Consider the following 16111-nt stretch of genomic DNA (forward strand, 5'->3'; position numbering starts at 1 on the left):
TTAAGGCAAAACCCTTCACATACCTAGCACCCGCAGGGAATTGAAGCCAAGAAAACCTTGGCGAACAAGTAACCGTAAGACGGCTGCGGGTACAGTGTTAAGGCAAAACCCTTCACATACCTAGCACCCGCAGGGAATTGAAGCCAAGTATTCCTCGGCAACCAAGTAACTATAAGACGGGTGCGGGTACAGTGTAAAGGCAAAACCCTTCACATACCTAGCACCCGCAGGGAATTGACGCCAGGAATACCTTGGAAGTAAAGTAACCGTAAGACGAGCGCAGGTACAGTGTTAAGGCAAAACCCTTCACATACCTAGCACTCCGCTGGGAATTGAAACCAAGAAGGATCTTCTGGGCAATGCTTGCGTAAACGGAAATAACATCCCCGCATAGCGGGAACGTCGAGAACTACGTTGTTTGAAGCTCCAGGATGGAATTGGTGGTTTTAACATAATTGATCACTATGTTCAAAACTACCAAAACCTCACGGAGAATCCACACAAGTGGGACTCAACGCTCCTGACTTGCGAGGAGGTTACAGACCTGCCCGCATCATACCCAAAGACCAAGCAGGAAACTCGGGAATTTCTGCAAGTGACAAGGACTTCCACGGGAGGAATCCCCATGGAAAACCTTAAAAAACCCCTTTTCAAAAACCCTTTGCTTAAGTCCAAAAGTTCACCTCACTTTATTAAACACGCATGAGAAGAACATTGGACTGGGGGGACTTGAAGAGGTAGGTCCCAGCAGAGCCCAGTTGGACCCGCAAGACTCACCTGGAAGAGGGACGTCTGCGCAGAAACCAACTGGATCCGCAGGACCAACCATGCTCAGAGACGTGACGTCCTTACGCGCAGTACGCAAGCTGGTCCCGCAGGAAATGCCTCCCGATGGTGAAGGACTCCGCCTGTCCCCGCAGCCTCGGATACAAGCCATCAGGGAAGGCCACCCGCGCAGCAAGGCTACACGCACAAGGCACTTAGCTCTCAATCACTCAGTGTCACCTGAAGGAATGAGCGAAGCCGGGGAACTATCCCGCACAAGGGCGGGAGGGGGAATACTCTCGCCCAAATAAGCCAGTCCGTACGATACAGGAAGATCTTCTGTACTGTACCTGACGAGGTATGGGAAAAAGATCTGACTAAAGATACGACAGCTTACTGACACAGTATGGCGAGCAGCATGCTCCTGTACTGTGTCACTATTAGCCGCTGCCTACTCACCAACTACTGCCATACCACGTGCGTAGCCGGCAGTTGGTGGAAAAGGAATAGTACACAGAAGGCCTGGTCACTATCAGCCGCTGCCTACCCACCAACTACCAGCAGGGCACGTGCGTAAGCCACTGTTGGTGGAACAGGAACACTGTTGCAGCCGGCCACACCTCCTTGGAAACCTACCTTCGGCTATAAATACCACAAATGGTATGACCATCATATCTTATCTTATATCATCATATTATACCTGATATCTGCTCTAGTAATCTCTTAATATACACTTATATTTAAAGAGCAATCTAGTCTGATTCTCACGCCGGAGGGTGGTCACAAGGAGGAACCCCCCCCTTCTCAGTGACGAGCTCACGGTGTCTGTTTTGCAGGTTATCAGAAGAACCATCTTCTCAGGGTCTAACCCCTCGTGGGAAACAGCTATCTAACCCCCAGGTTACCAGTAACCTGTCGTGGGTTCACTTAGTGTTTCTTCAATACGCTAACATTTAGCACTCAATGCCTGGATCATATAACCCGGTTCCACAATCCAATCACTAGTTATCTCACTCTGATTTCCAAAATAAGTTTATTTTTATTTACAGAAAGAATTTTTTTTTGTATAGTAAAGCGGAGTCCTTTAGTTCACACTCCCTCGTATCTCCATCTTAGAGCATTTCCAACGCACAGTCTCTACAAACCGTCATATCAGATTCCAAACTTCAATTAAAAACACTTATTTCTTACACAACACAAAACCTCCACACCATGTTCGTCTATTCAAGAGTGAAGAAGAAAAACCAACAAGAAACTCTAGAGATGCTCTTATACACATGATCATAAAATTTTAATTACACTATTTACTTGCTAATTGCTATCTAGGTGACCACGCGCTTTCAACTTTTAAAGTATATAGCTCACTTTTGTTCAAAGACTGATTTCTTTTTTCTTTTCTTTTTTAGGCTCAAAAAAAGACTGGATCCAGAATAAAAGGCATTGGAACGTTTGTCATATGGGCCAATCACCGTTAAGATTGGGCCTTGTACCCGAATAGTCGAATTTAGAGGTGCACAACATAACCGGTTAACCGGTTTCTAACCGATTTTGTAACCGGTTAGTAACCAGTCCAACCCTAACCGGTTACTAACCGATCCTAACCGCCGGTTACTAACCGGTTAGTATTTCTGGTTTCAAAACCGGTTATTAACCGGTTAACCGAACCGGTTAACCGATTTTTTTATCTATTATCTGATAAAAAACCGGTTATTAACCGGTCAAAACCGCTTCTGCATATGGTCAAAACCGGTTACTAACCTAACCGATTAACCGGTCTAACAGGTTAGGGTATTAAAAAAAACCGGTTACAAAAAAAACCGGTTAACCGTTTTGTGCACCTCTAGTCGAATTGAGCGATCCAAACCCCAAAGTTCTTAAAAGTTATTTTTTAACGCACACCGTACCATTTTTATAAAAGATACTACTACTGTTGTTACCACCACCACCACCACCACCACCACTTTACAACTTATTACCTAAATATAGTTGAAAATTCTTTTTAGAAGATAATTTTTCTTCATAACAATTTAGTATTATATAAATTTGGAGCCACAATATAAAATGAGAGTGGTTAATAGATACATAAAGAAATTAGGAATGTCATTTATATATTAAGGGGGTGTTTGGGATTGCTTATTTTTACCAACTTATAATTTATTAACTTTTTAAAAAGTAATAAGGTGTTTGGGATTGCTTGTGATGTGAGAGGAAAAGTTTCATAAGTTACAACTTTGTAACTTATTAACTTAATAAAAGGTTATAATGAGGTAAAATAAGGAATCCCAAACACCCCCAAACAAACTCATAGGAAGGGTTAATTTTTTTTACTTTTACTACTTGTGTATCGTCTTTTTATAACATAAGCTATGTACATGTAAACAGTGTATTATATAGTTTGCCATACTATATTAAGACGCAAAAGACAAAACCACATACATGTAACTTTCATTTTGTTCTAGCGTCTTGCTAGGTTTACCATATTTTTTATATAACATATATCCCTTTTTAAAAATAAAACAAATTCAAACACAGGAATGTAGCTGTATGCAATATGTGATGTGATTAATTGTTATCTGCTTTACTTGTGTATCAGACTCGGAAATGTCAATGTATGTAATATGCCACGAATCCACATATTTAATGATTTTGTACATGTTTTTTTTCTAACTATTGAAATATAACGGTATATAATGGTTAGTTTTTATTTTCTCTTATATCATATCTAAGCTGTTAACATCATATCATAGATACATTGTCCTTTATCATTATGGTACTTGCAACATAAATTTATTGCACATGACACATGAACTAATTAGTTGTACTATCAACTAGTTTTTCTTTTTTTTTCTTTTCCTTTTTTCATTTTACGGCATTTGAATTCACATTCAGCATCTAAGATAGCCTTCATGAAACGAGGTGTCAATCGTTCATACTAAAATTGACACTGCATATTTCAAACCCGAGACCTCAAAGATCTCAAGCCTTAACTATTACCCCTATTTTATTAGACCAGAATGTAAATTGCCCGGTTAGCTACTTCATATCATATATCAACGAAACACAAAAAAACTTTCATTTAATAAAAGTCGACATGACATTTTGGCATAACATGTTATCATCAAAAGTCCAAAACAAGTTTAAACTTGTAGTAACCTAGATCCAACTACTCCCACTTAAACATGACTTAATTATTTGTTTTTATTAGTGTGTTAATTGTAAATCGTATATTCCCATTCCAAAACAATAATATAATAAATGTTTTTTATTGTTTATAAATTTAATAGCTTATTTATTAATCTTCCCTTGCATAAGCTTGAATTCTGGCCTTCTAGGTCACAAATAAATGTGTTGGGTTTATAAAAAAAATAAGGGTGGTGCAATTTAAAAGATAGGATGGTTTGTATATAATAAAATGAATCTATGAGTGTCATGTTTTCACCCGTAATAGTGGTATGATTACTTTACAAAAAGTAAGATAGTAAGCTCAAATCTTTGAAAATGCAAGTTTTGATGATTTAGGAAACTTAGCATTCTAGATTGGAGTTAGTATGAATTATTTGTTGTGTATAAATTAACTATATAACAATATTCTCAATAAAAACTCTCAGCATGACATATTATATAAATAAACATTTGCAAGATTTTAAGGTAAGTTGTTATATATGTGCTATGTTAAAGGCATTTCTTTTTGTACTATTGCACTCTTTCATTCAACCTTTCACATCAATAAGATTTCTTATCTTCATACTAAAATATAAATAAAATGCCACTTCTTTAATATCATTTTCATACTAAAATGAAAAATGAAAATCCCTCTATTTATTGTTTTAAAAAGACGAATGATTAAAATGAAGTGACTATATTGAATAGATATATTCCAAGGAAAGTTAACACTTTATATTGGAGTTACTTTTAAATCGGCTTTCGACTAGACAAAATTTGGCTAGCGAATAGGCAGATTGATGTTCCTTCGTCATTGTGGGCTATATCAATATGATCGAGCCAGGTGGAGATGTAGAACATGATTATTTTTTTTGGGGGACCGGGGGGGGAGTGTGATATTGCTAGTAGATTATGGGCTTCTGTTAAAAAAATGGTTGCAAAGGTTGATATTCATCCATCTTTTATTCCAACATCAGTTACTAAATAGCTTGATTCCATCAGATTGCCAAGGAGTAAGAAAAAGCTCATAGCTGGCTAGATGGTATTGTTTTTGTCCGGTTAGTGGGTGATATGGATCCAAGAAAGAGTCATTATTTGATGCTTTGGTTAATGTTTCGTTTTTATGGGTTTCTAGTAGGAGTCGTAATTCTAACGATTTTTGGGTCGAGTGACTACAAAATCAACTCATGTTTGTACAAGTTCTTAATAAAATCCACTGTTAAATTTTAAAAAACTGAAGTATGAATGTATGATGAAAAGGGATTTGTATCAATGTATATATCTTTGTATTTGTTTAATTCAAAACCATCGATCAAATCGATAATGAATCGCCATCCTTTATCCTTGTGTTTTTTAGTTTATATTAAAGTGGGAGTAGTTGACAAGAGATACGACATGGGTCATTTGGCTTATATAGAAAAGCTTTTAACTTTTGCTATAATGAGGTAAATAATATAAAATAGTACTATGTTTTATTTAATAGTAGTTATAGCATTATAAAATAGTTTATTATTTTTCTCTTTTCAAAGTGTCCAGTAAAGTGGTGAAGAATTTAGAGAAAATTATGAAGAATTTTTTTATAGGAAGGGGCTAGTGATGTTAAAAAGATACATTGGGTGGCGTGAGAAAGGGTGGTTGTACCAAAAGTTATGGGTGGTTTAGGTATATTGAGACTTAAAGACGTTAATAACTCGTTAGCAAAGTGGTGTTGGAGATTTAAGACTGAGAAAGAGTCCCCTCTTTCTCAGCATTTGGAATGCGTTAGCAAGATGGAATATTATGGTTACTATTGAACTTTGTGCCCTTTGTGAAGATAGAAAGGAAACGACTAATCACATACATAGCGGTTGGATGGTTGCGGTGTTGTGTGGGATCACATTACTAATCACATTAATATACACAGCTCCGACCTTTAACCCCCCCACCCACTCTCCATTAAAGCCCCTTGGCGCCCCTCCTTGGCACCCACATAATTGTTTTGACACCTTCCCTTGATTAGCTTAGCTGGACACACCTTGAACAATCCACTCCACACAACCTCATGGTGGCTCTCTGTCTTTTCAGCATGTTGAATTATTTATGCATGTAGAATTGTAAATGAGTCAATCTGCTTGCGAGTTACTCGAGTTTGACTAGCAAAAAGATCGAGTCAAGCCGGGCTAAAAGGATGTCGAGCCTAAAAATAAACATGTTTAATAAATGAGCCTGTTATTTATATAGTTTCAATTAAAATATGATAAAAAACTAAAAATATGCATTGTGTTATATATAAATTTATAATAAAAACTTATATAAAAATAATTATAAATTATATAATTTAATTAAGAGTGAACTGTGGTTTTCGTCTCTGTGGTTTGTCCAAATATGTGGTTTTAGTTTAATAGTTTTAAATTAACGATTTTCGTCCATGTGGTTTTATTTCACTTACAATTAAACCCGACTCCACTAACCCCGTTAAGTCTAGTCATTAAACCCATCAGCGTGCCCTTTGCATTTTTGTCCTTATATCCCCAAATAAACTCAACCCTAATTCGCAAGCCCTCCTCACGTGAGGGGTTGGGGTGTACTTAACGGCGTTAGTGAGGTTGGGTTTAATTGCAAATGAAATAAAACCACAGGGACGGAAATTGCTAATCTGGAACTATTGGACTAAAACCACATATTTGGACAAACCACAGGGATGAAACCCGCAGTTTACTCATTAATTAATAAGTAATAAACGAACCAAGCCGAGTCCAAGCTCAACCTTGAATAACCACTCAGGAGCCAAGCTCGAGCTTTTTGTAAGTTAAACAAGCCGAGCTCGACTGCTCGAGCCTAGTCTAACTCGGGCTCAACTCGGGTTGTTTACACTTTACACCCTACAATAATAACACAAAACAATTTAGAAATTTAAGATATTGTTTTTGATCCTGAGATATTACGCTTCACACATTTAATGAGTGAGCCACCACAACTGTCTATATGTATATTTATTTTGAAGCAGCCAAAAAGCTTTTGTAAGCATATATACATGTATTACATGCAGAATAAGAAATTGATTAGAACATGATTACTATCCATGCGATCGAGAATAATATAATGTTGATAGTGGAGGCCGTTAGTGAGAAAGTACATATTATAATATAATTACATATAAGAATCCAAAATGTGTGGAAAACTTTCAGATTGGTGAAGAATGTGACTCTGTCAGTATCTCGTTTGGAATTTATACCACTTACGTATTGCATTTGTATATCTCCACCATTTTCAATAAACAAATTACATCACATTGTTTTTTTGTTTTTTTTGTTTTCTTAGCCGCCGATTGGGTGGTGGTTAACTAATTTCCGATATTACTGGTGGTGGAGTTTGGCGGATTTTACTTGGTACGTACACTTTCTCTTCATTTTTATAGTTTCTAATTTCTACTAAACTTATGTGAATCCTTATTTGGATATTCGGTTCGGATCTAACCGAATATGAATTACTTATTTGGATATTTGGTTTGGTTTCGGATATGAACATTTAAAAATTGGATTATTTGGATATCCGTGTAACCAGAATAAGCATGTAACATTTTTGTTAGTGGTATTTGTTTAGACTATTTTTTGAAGTTTGAATTGTGTTCAAAACTAATTTGTGTTTTCAGATTTTGTATGCTTACTGTAGTTCTAAACTAGTAAACTGTTATGAACCAAAGATTAGGAAAAAAATTGTTATTCAGATCGGATAAGAATGTCTCTAATTCGGATATAATTCAGATATTTAAAGATATTAATCCTATATATGTTTGAAACAAGCAATCTAAAACTGACTTTTAAAATCACAATAACCAAGTAACTTGTTTATATAAACTATCTCAAACGGATATTACAAATACAGTTCTAACATGTACTGAATCCAATTTGTAATTACTAACTTATTTTCAGGGAGGATCACTATGGTTTCCGAGGGCAATTTTGACACGCAAAGATGCATTATAGACATTTTTAACTTGGTGTTTGTCTTTCTGTTCTACCTGATGCTACTTTTAAGTTATGTTAAGAAAAACAACACCAACAGATCAAGAAAAAATGACTGGATGTCTGTATCAGTTGCATCTTGTTGTTTTCTCATTTCGGTTACATATCCTGTTGTCGGTGTATGGGATGCAACTGCTACAACCCCTAAGTTGAATTGGTCGGTGCTCATTGTTAGACCACTAGTTTGGGTAACAGTGACGGTTTCATTATTCATAGAAAGATTTACATCCGTCAAGATTCTAGCTACCGTTTGGTGGATCTTTTGTTTCTTGTCACTTTCTTTCGTGAACATTGAGAATTTGGCAAATTCATCGACAATCTTGAACTTGGCTTTGATAGAATGGGCTGCTAGTTTCTTACTTCTTTTGTGTGCTATACGAAACTTAAAAGCTTTCATCACTCTGTACACACAAAGCCCGACTTTATCCGAGCCCTTATTGGTTAATGAAACACTAAATGCAAATACAAGCCAATCAGAAGAACCAAGTTTTTTAAGCAAATTGACGTTTTCTTGGGTGAACCCGTTGCTTGCGGTAGGTTATAGAAAGCCATTAGTCCTAGAAGACATTCCGTGTTTAGCACCCGTAGACCAAGCAGCATTTGCCCATGAAAAGTTCACAAAGGCATGGGATTCACTTCAAATAGAAAAATCCTTAAACAATGCTAACATGGTTCCTAAAGCATTAGCCAAAGTTTATTTAAAAGAGATGGTTTTTTCAGGATTATGTGTCTTGCTTAGGAATATATCAGTCATTGTTAGCCCGTTGTTACTCTACGCGTTTGTTGACTACTCCAACAGTGAAGTTAAAGATTTACATCGAGGGTTATTATTAGTAGGGAGTTTAATTGTAGTCAAGGTAGTGGAGTCATTGTCTAACAGGCAGTTTTACTTTAATGCAAGAAGAACCGGTATGAGAATGAGGTCAGCTTTAATGGTGAAAGTATATGAGAAACAACTTAAGCTTTCTAATTTAGGAAAGAAACAACATTCTACAGGGGAAGTTGTGAATTACATAGCGATTGACGCTTACAGAATGGGTGATTTTCCTATGTGGTTTCATATGGCGTGGGCTTGTTTCGTTCAACTATTTATGTCAGTCGGTGTCTTGTTTTCCGTAGTAGGATTAGGTGTTCTTCCAGGTTTAGTCCCTTTAATCTTATGCGCGCTTCTTAACGTGCCGTTTGCAAAAGCTATGCAAAAAAGTCAGTTGAATTTCATGGTGGCTCAGGACAAGAGACTAAGATCCACTTCCGAGATTTTAAACAACATGAAGGTTATCAAGCTACAATCTTGGGAAGAAAAATTCAAGAAAATGACTGAATCTTTTAGAGAAACTGAAGTCCGTTGGTTACGTGAACTTCAGTTCAAAAGGGCGTATGGCACGGTTGTGTATTGGATGTCACCTACGCTCGTTTCTTCAGTTGTCTTTTTCGGATGCATGCTATTGAAAAGTGCTCCTCTAAATGCTGCCACTATTTTTTCAATTTTAGCAGCATTAAGAACTATGTCTGAACCCGTAAGGTTGTTACCCGATGCACTTTCTGCATTAATTCAAGTCAAAGTATCCTTTGACCGGATTAATTCTTTCTTGGTTGGCGATGAACTTAAAGATATAAGGACGGGAAGAAACCAAGAACCGGAAAATTCACATCCTTGTATCAAAATACAGGATGGAAATTTCAGTTGGGATCCGGAATCACCCGTTCCAACTCTTAGGAATATTAATCTTGAAGTAAAATGTGGGCAGAAAGTTGCGGTTTGCGGGTCAGTTGGTGCTGGAAAATCATCTTTGTTATATTCTATACTTGGAGAAATATCCAAAACTTCTGGAATAGTGAGTGCACATATTCAATGATTGTATTTGATAGTTTATATTGGATTAATTGTTTTCTTGATTTTGTTTTTAGGTGGATGTTTTGGGATCAACTGCTTATGTTAGCCAAACATCTTGGATTCAAAGCGGGACAATTCAAGATAACATATTGTATGGGAAGCTAATGGACAGAACCAAATATGAAAAGGCTATTAAGGCGTGCGCTTTAGATAAAGATATTGAAACTTTTAATCATGGAGACTTAACAGAGATTGGTCAAAGAGGACTTAACTTGAGTGGGGGTCAAAAGCAAAGAGTTCAACTTGCACGCGCAGTATACAATGACGCTGATATATATCTTCTTGATGACCCGTTTAGTGCTGTAGATGCGCATACAGCAGCGACTCTCTTTAACGTAAGATTTCAATTTCTTAATTAGTTTGACTTTAAACTGAACCCTGACTCTCTTTTCTTTTTTGATGATTTAAATTGTGAATCTTGTGGTTCAGGATTGTGTTATGAACTGTCTTGAGGGCAAAACAGTCATTCTTGTCACCCATCAAGTGGAGTTTCTCTCATCAGTTGACAATATTCTGGTAATCATGACAAAAACTTCACTTTTTAACACAGTTTTGTGTTATAGAGGTGCAAATTTTGATCCATTTACTTATACATGGGTTGATTCGGTTGTGTTTGATCTCAAACGGGTATCAGGGGGTCAAACGGCTTGCTCAATTAGTTAATTCAAAGATTGTGGTAATAGTTGTCATACACATCTAATGACAAAAATTGTTAGCCAGTCTGTTTTGACCCGTTTCACACATGTTTTGACTTTTGACCCGTTCCAAACATATTTTGGCCCATTACCCAGCCCACCCATGTTTCCACCTCTATAAATGGCTCTTGAATCATCTTTATAATTTGGTGATCACATTATATTTATTTATTAATTTGTTTTTTATTTCAAGGTAATGCAAGATGGCCAAATTACACAATCAGGAAACTATGAAGATATCTTAATGGCAGGGACGGCGTTTGAACAGTTGGTGAACGCTCATAAAGAGGTAATCACAGGTTTAAACACTTCACCTTCTGAAAACAAAACAATAACCATGCATGAAACTTTAGAAGAAGTTAACAACAAACACCTCAAAAAAGAAAAGAGCGAGGGGCAATTAATGACGGGCCCACCGGGAGTGCAGTTGACTGAAGAAGAAGAAAAGGAGGTTGGGAATGTTGGATGGAAGCCTTTCCTAGATTATGTTGTCATCTCAGAAGGAACATGGTATTTGTTTTTATCCGTTTTTACCGTAACTTGTTTTGTTGCTCTTCAAGCAGCAGCAAGTTATTGGCTAGCATATGGTATTCAAATCCCGAAAATCACCACCATTATGTTGATTTGTGGATATACTTTGCTTTCAACAATCAGCACAGTTTTTGTGTATTTGAGATCACTTTTTGCTGCACTTTTGGGATTAAAAGCCTCCAAATTGTTCTTCGATAAGTTCAACGAATCAATTTTTCGTGCTCCGATGGTGTTCTTTGACTCTACTCCAGTTGGGAGAATTCTAACCAGGGTAAGCAATCTTAGAAGCTTTCTTCTGAATTTTGATTATAGCAACCAACTTTTCTTAGGCCAGAAAGTTCAAATCTTTGATTTAAGGTAACTACCTAATATAACCAGTTTGGAGGCGCCATGTCAGCGCCACATGGAAAAAGTCAACATGACCAAACGCTACCGACACATCATCATTTTGTCAAAAACTTTTAGAAGATGATGGTTACCTTAAATTTTTTTGAAACTTTAATGCTTTCTTTTTTTTTTTTTTTGCCTAAAAAATTCTTTCAGGCCAGAATAAATTAACATCAAAGGTTCAAAGTTTTTGCTTTAAGGTATAAACCTAATAGGCTAATATTAATGGATTAAAGGTGCCATGTCAGCACCACATAATGAAAAAAAGTCAACATACTCAGAAGTCAACAACACATCTTCATATTTTAACCAGTTAGTGTGTCAAATTACCTTTAATCAGTTTTGTAAGTTTTAGTTCTTTTCTCTGGCCTATAAACAGTTGGTTAACTAAACAAACCTTAGAGCAAGGTTGTAACAATATTTTTATGAAATTAGCACAAAAAAGAGAAAGTTTTTTTTTTTTTTTTTTTTTTTTTTTTTTGTAACATGTTTGGTTGCTAATTTAGTATTTCGTGCAGGCCTCATCTGATCTTAGTGTAATTGATTTTGACATACCGTTCTGTTTCGCCTATGTGATTGCTCCTAGTGTTGAATTACTTGCTATGATTTTGATTATGTCCTCAGTGACATGGCAAGTTCTCATTGTAGCCATCTTTGGTCTCGTGGCCACAAAATATGTTCAGGTAAATCTTTATCAGTTTTAGAGGTGCAATATGGGGCAGGTTGGCTAACATGAACTTAATCCAAATCTGTGGTAGAAGACATTGTGAAAACTGTATATATTTTATTTCTGTAAACTACAGGGATATTATCTTCCAAATGCTAGAGAACTAATGAGAATCAATGGAACAACAAAAGCGCCCGTGATGAATTATGCATCTGAAACATCACTTGGTGTAGCAACAATACGAGCATTTAAAATGCAAGATAGGTTTTTTAAAGAATATGTTAGGTTGGTGGATACGGACGCACGTACTTTCTTTTTCTCGAATGCATCGTTGGAGTGGTTGGTTATAAGAGCCGAAGCATTTTCGAATCTGACCTTGTTCACGGCTAGTTTTCTTCTGGTACTTGTTCCAAATGGATTTGTGCCTCCAGGTATGTTAGTCATATCTTGAGCTGGAAAACGAGTTGGTTGGGTGCTTCTATACGGATTGGATTAACCAGGAACACTTTTTGTCCAAGTTTTCTTTATGTGTTTTTTAAATATCATCACTAGTAAGCTGTCTAATACACTTTTTTTTGTTGATTTTACCCGTTTGACTAGCTTGATACACATAAACCACCTCAGATTCTTTATAAATAAACGGGTCAAAATTTCTACTTTCCACTATATTTCATATGTGTTCAAGCATAACATATATTAACTCCATATGTTCAATGTTTGTATAGGGTTGGTTGGCCTCTCTCTTTCTTACGCATTGACTTTTACCGGCACCCAAGTGTTTTTGACTAGATGGTATTGCAGTTTAGCCAATTACATCGTTTCAGTTGAACGGGTCAAACAATTCATGCATATACCACCCGAGCCACCGGCAGTAGTGGTTAATAACAGGCCACCATCATCTTGGCCTTCAAAGGGAAGGATTCATTTCGAGGATCTAAAGGTAAATTCAAACTTTCTTCCATTTTTTTTTACCAAACGAGTCAAGATTAATGATTCAAATCCTTTCATAAACTATAAAACAGGTGGCAAAATACATGACATGAAACAATTATAAGTGTCTACATGTTATATACAGTTAATATTTTATATTTCTGCACGCTTATAAATTGATAAAGTTTTATACTTTATTAAAAGCGTGTAGAAATGAGAAATTTGTTCTGTTGACATTATAATGTTTATGTATTTATGGGGTTGTTATTTCAGTTAAGGTATCGTCCAAACGCACCACTGGTTCTCAAAGGGATAACTTGTACTTTCAAAGAAGGGACTAGAGTAGGCATTGTTGGAAGAACAGGAAGTGGGAAAACGACATTAATAACCGCCTTATTTCGTTTGGTAGAACCCGATAGTGGAAAAATTCTTATAGATGGATTAGACATTTGCTCTATTGGACTTAAAGATCTTAGAATGAATTTAAGTGTCATCCCACAAGAACCCACCCTTTTTAGGGGTAGTATCCGAACAAATTTGGACCCGATTGGACTGCATTCTGATGATGAGATATGGAAGGTAACTAAAACTGAAATTCATATGGAATTTTCTGCAAAAAATACCACTGTAGTTTTACTTTTTGTCCTGTTTTACTTATTATACCTTTTCTATATATCCAATTCATTAAACGATGGTTTTTTTCTTTCGTGTCGTTATAAAATGTTATTATGGTGATCCAAACCGAACATTGTTTTTTACCAGAAGTCCACATGATCCACCCAAATGGGATAATAAGGTCATCTTTTAATGACTCAAAATGTGCAATGACAACAACATGACCAAAAAGATATTTTGCTTAGAATACCAAAGATACTGATATTTTTGTCTTGTTTTTAATCTTTAATCATTGCACCTTTTTAGACATCTGTGCAATTGAAACATGGATTTTTTGTAGTTTGGGTCATTATAAGGTATAAAACGATAACCCAAATGGCACTAAAACTTTTATGAGAAAAGCCCACATAATGCCCAAACAGGACAAAGATATATCCATATATCTATGCTAAAAGAAAGTGCAATTGTTTTAGTGGAACAAAAGTGAAAAATGCATTGGTAGTTTATACAAAAAAAATCTATTCATACATCTAAATGATCTTTTCTGCAATAATGTTTATAGTTCATATGAATTTACAGGCATTAGAGAAGTGTCAGCTTAAAACTACCATTACAAGTCTTCCAAATTTGCTAGATTCTTCAGGTAAATCGATTTTATTGAATATCATATACTAAGGGGGGCGTTTGTGTTTGCGTTCTAGTAATTTGGTAATCAGCATCCCTTTTATTTTGACCCGAAATCTTTAGAACTAGTTTTAGTGTTAGGATAAAAGGCCGGGATGCTGATTATTTGAAAGTCAGACATTCAGTTTTATAACTACCATAACAATAGCAATTACATATTAACGTTACTTGTTTACCTCCTTTATAAACGATAAATTTTAACTAATAACTTATATTAAGATTTCTTTAGAAGGTTAACAAATAATTTGAGTCTATTTTGGTCATTTCGCATATCAGTTTAATAGATAATCAGAATTTGTTAATGACCCAAACACTATATATCACACAAGTACTAGTGGTAATTATTTGAATGTAATTATCCAATTTCAGATAATCAGTTTCAAAACGCGTAGCAGAACAAAAATACATAATACAAGACTTTTAAATGTCAATTTTTCTGAATTTTTACAGTGAGTGATGAAGGAGAAAACTGGAGTGCTGGACAAAGACAATTATTTTGTCTAGGAAGAGTATTACTTAGGAGAAACAAAATCCTAGTACTGGATGAAGCCACCGCATCCATTGATTCAGCAACAGATGTTATTCTACAAAGAATCATAAGGGAAGAGTTCTCAAGTTGCACTGTCATAACTGTGGCACACAGAGTTCCAACCGTTATCGACAGTGACAAGGTCATGGTTTTGTCTTTTGGTATGTTACAACTCCCAACATAGTTGAAACAAATGATTTCATGCATTCCATGTGGCACTTGGGTGGGAGTTAGGACTGGCGGTTTGGGTAACGCCTCCAAACGAGTTTGGGTCGAAATGGTTTACATTTTGTACGAGTCAAAACATCTCTGGTGAACTTGGGTTGATCCGCTAATTCGTTTTTTAAAAAACTAATATTTACAATGAACATGTGAATTTTGGACGCCCGTATGAGTATTTATCTTTTTTTTACTAAGATCACATATTTATTGAAACTAGTTTACATAATGCCGAAAATGGCCTTAACATTTTGTTGGAACAACAATTATGTTATTATATTGAGCCATCAATAACAACATTTCAATGTAAACAAAAGTGTGTGTGTGTGTTTTGTGACCATTTACATTATCCTGACATGCTTTAATGCAAAATTTGGTGTGATCCATAAAAGTAGTTTCATTTGAGACTTCGAACGCCTTTTTCTCCACTTATCTTAATTTTTTTATGTGGCCTACTTAACATGTTTATATAATAATAAACATAGCTTAAATTGTCTATTTGAGTCTCAGTCATAAGTAAATTGTTGTTTTGCAGGGAAAATGATGGAGTATGATGAGCCTTCAAAGCTTATGGAGACTGATTCATTCTTCTCCAAGCTTGTAGCCGAATACTGGTCCAGTTGTAGAAGGAACTCCGCTCAGACGTTTGATGACTTCCAAAGATAAGTGAAGTACGTAGATGTCGTGCTCTAATAAAAAAACAAGTATTTATAAACTGAAATACATATAACTAGTATGGGTAAGCAGGGTTGTCTTCTCAGTGAAGTACGTAGGCGGACAAACGATGTCACACAGTTTAATGAATGATTTGTTTAATGAATATACAGTTATTTTTAGTTGTAAACAATTCTAGGAAAAATGTGACACGCTTCAGATTCGGGTCATGCAATAAACCGCACAACTATTTTTTTTTATCAATTGGATAATCATATAGACATGATTCGTTAATTAAGATTAATAAGTAATTACTAGACACAATAATTTGATTATGATTATTATCAGAACCTAATCCGATTAACTGACACAATT

The 16111-nt window shown here is 35.8% G+C and overlaps 1 protein-coding gene across 2 annotated transcripts; it reads left to right on the top strand.

Moving 5' to 3' along the window:
• Window positions 1-7219: 7219 nt before the first annotated feature.
• On the top strand, window positions 7220-15784 carry LOC143604971 (ABC transporter C family member 8-like). Of its 2 annotated transcripts, XM_077081268.1 has the most exons (12): window positions 7220-7295; window positions 7839-9766; window positions 9840-10160; window positions 10255-10341; window positions 10714-11322; window positions 11957-12121; window positions 12242-12536; window positions 12831-13045; window positions 13309-13614; window positions 14230-14293; window positions 14785-15024; window positions 15618-15784. In XM_077081268.1, exons 2-12 carry the CDS (start codon window positions 7850-7852, stop codon window positions 15746-15748), a joined length of 4350 nt encoding a protein of 1449 aa, XP_076937383.1. In that variant the 5' UTR covers window positions 7220-7295; window positions 7839-7849; the 3' UTR covers window positions 15749-15784. The 2 variants fall into 2 exon arrangements, with proteins under 2 accessions (XP_076937383.1, XP_076937384.1); XM_077081269.1 differs by lacking the exon at window positions 7220-7295 and having other exon boundaries at window positions 7786-9766.
• Window positions 15785-16111: the final 327 nt, after the last annotated feature.

The sequence above is a fragment of the Bidens hawaiensis genome, unplaced genomic scaffold, assembly GCF_021521415.1.
Source record: "Bidens hawaiensis isolate Kalapana, Puna unplaced genomic scaffold, B.hawaiensis_p1.1 tig00067467_1, whole genome shotgun sequence".
Lineage (NCBI taxonomy): Eukaryota > Viridiplantae > Streptophyta > Magnoliopsida > Asterales > Asteraceae > Bidens > Bidens hawaiensis.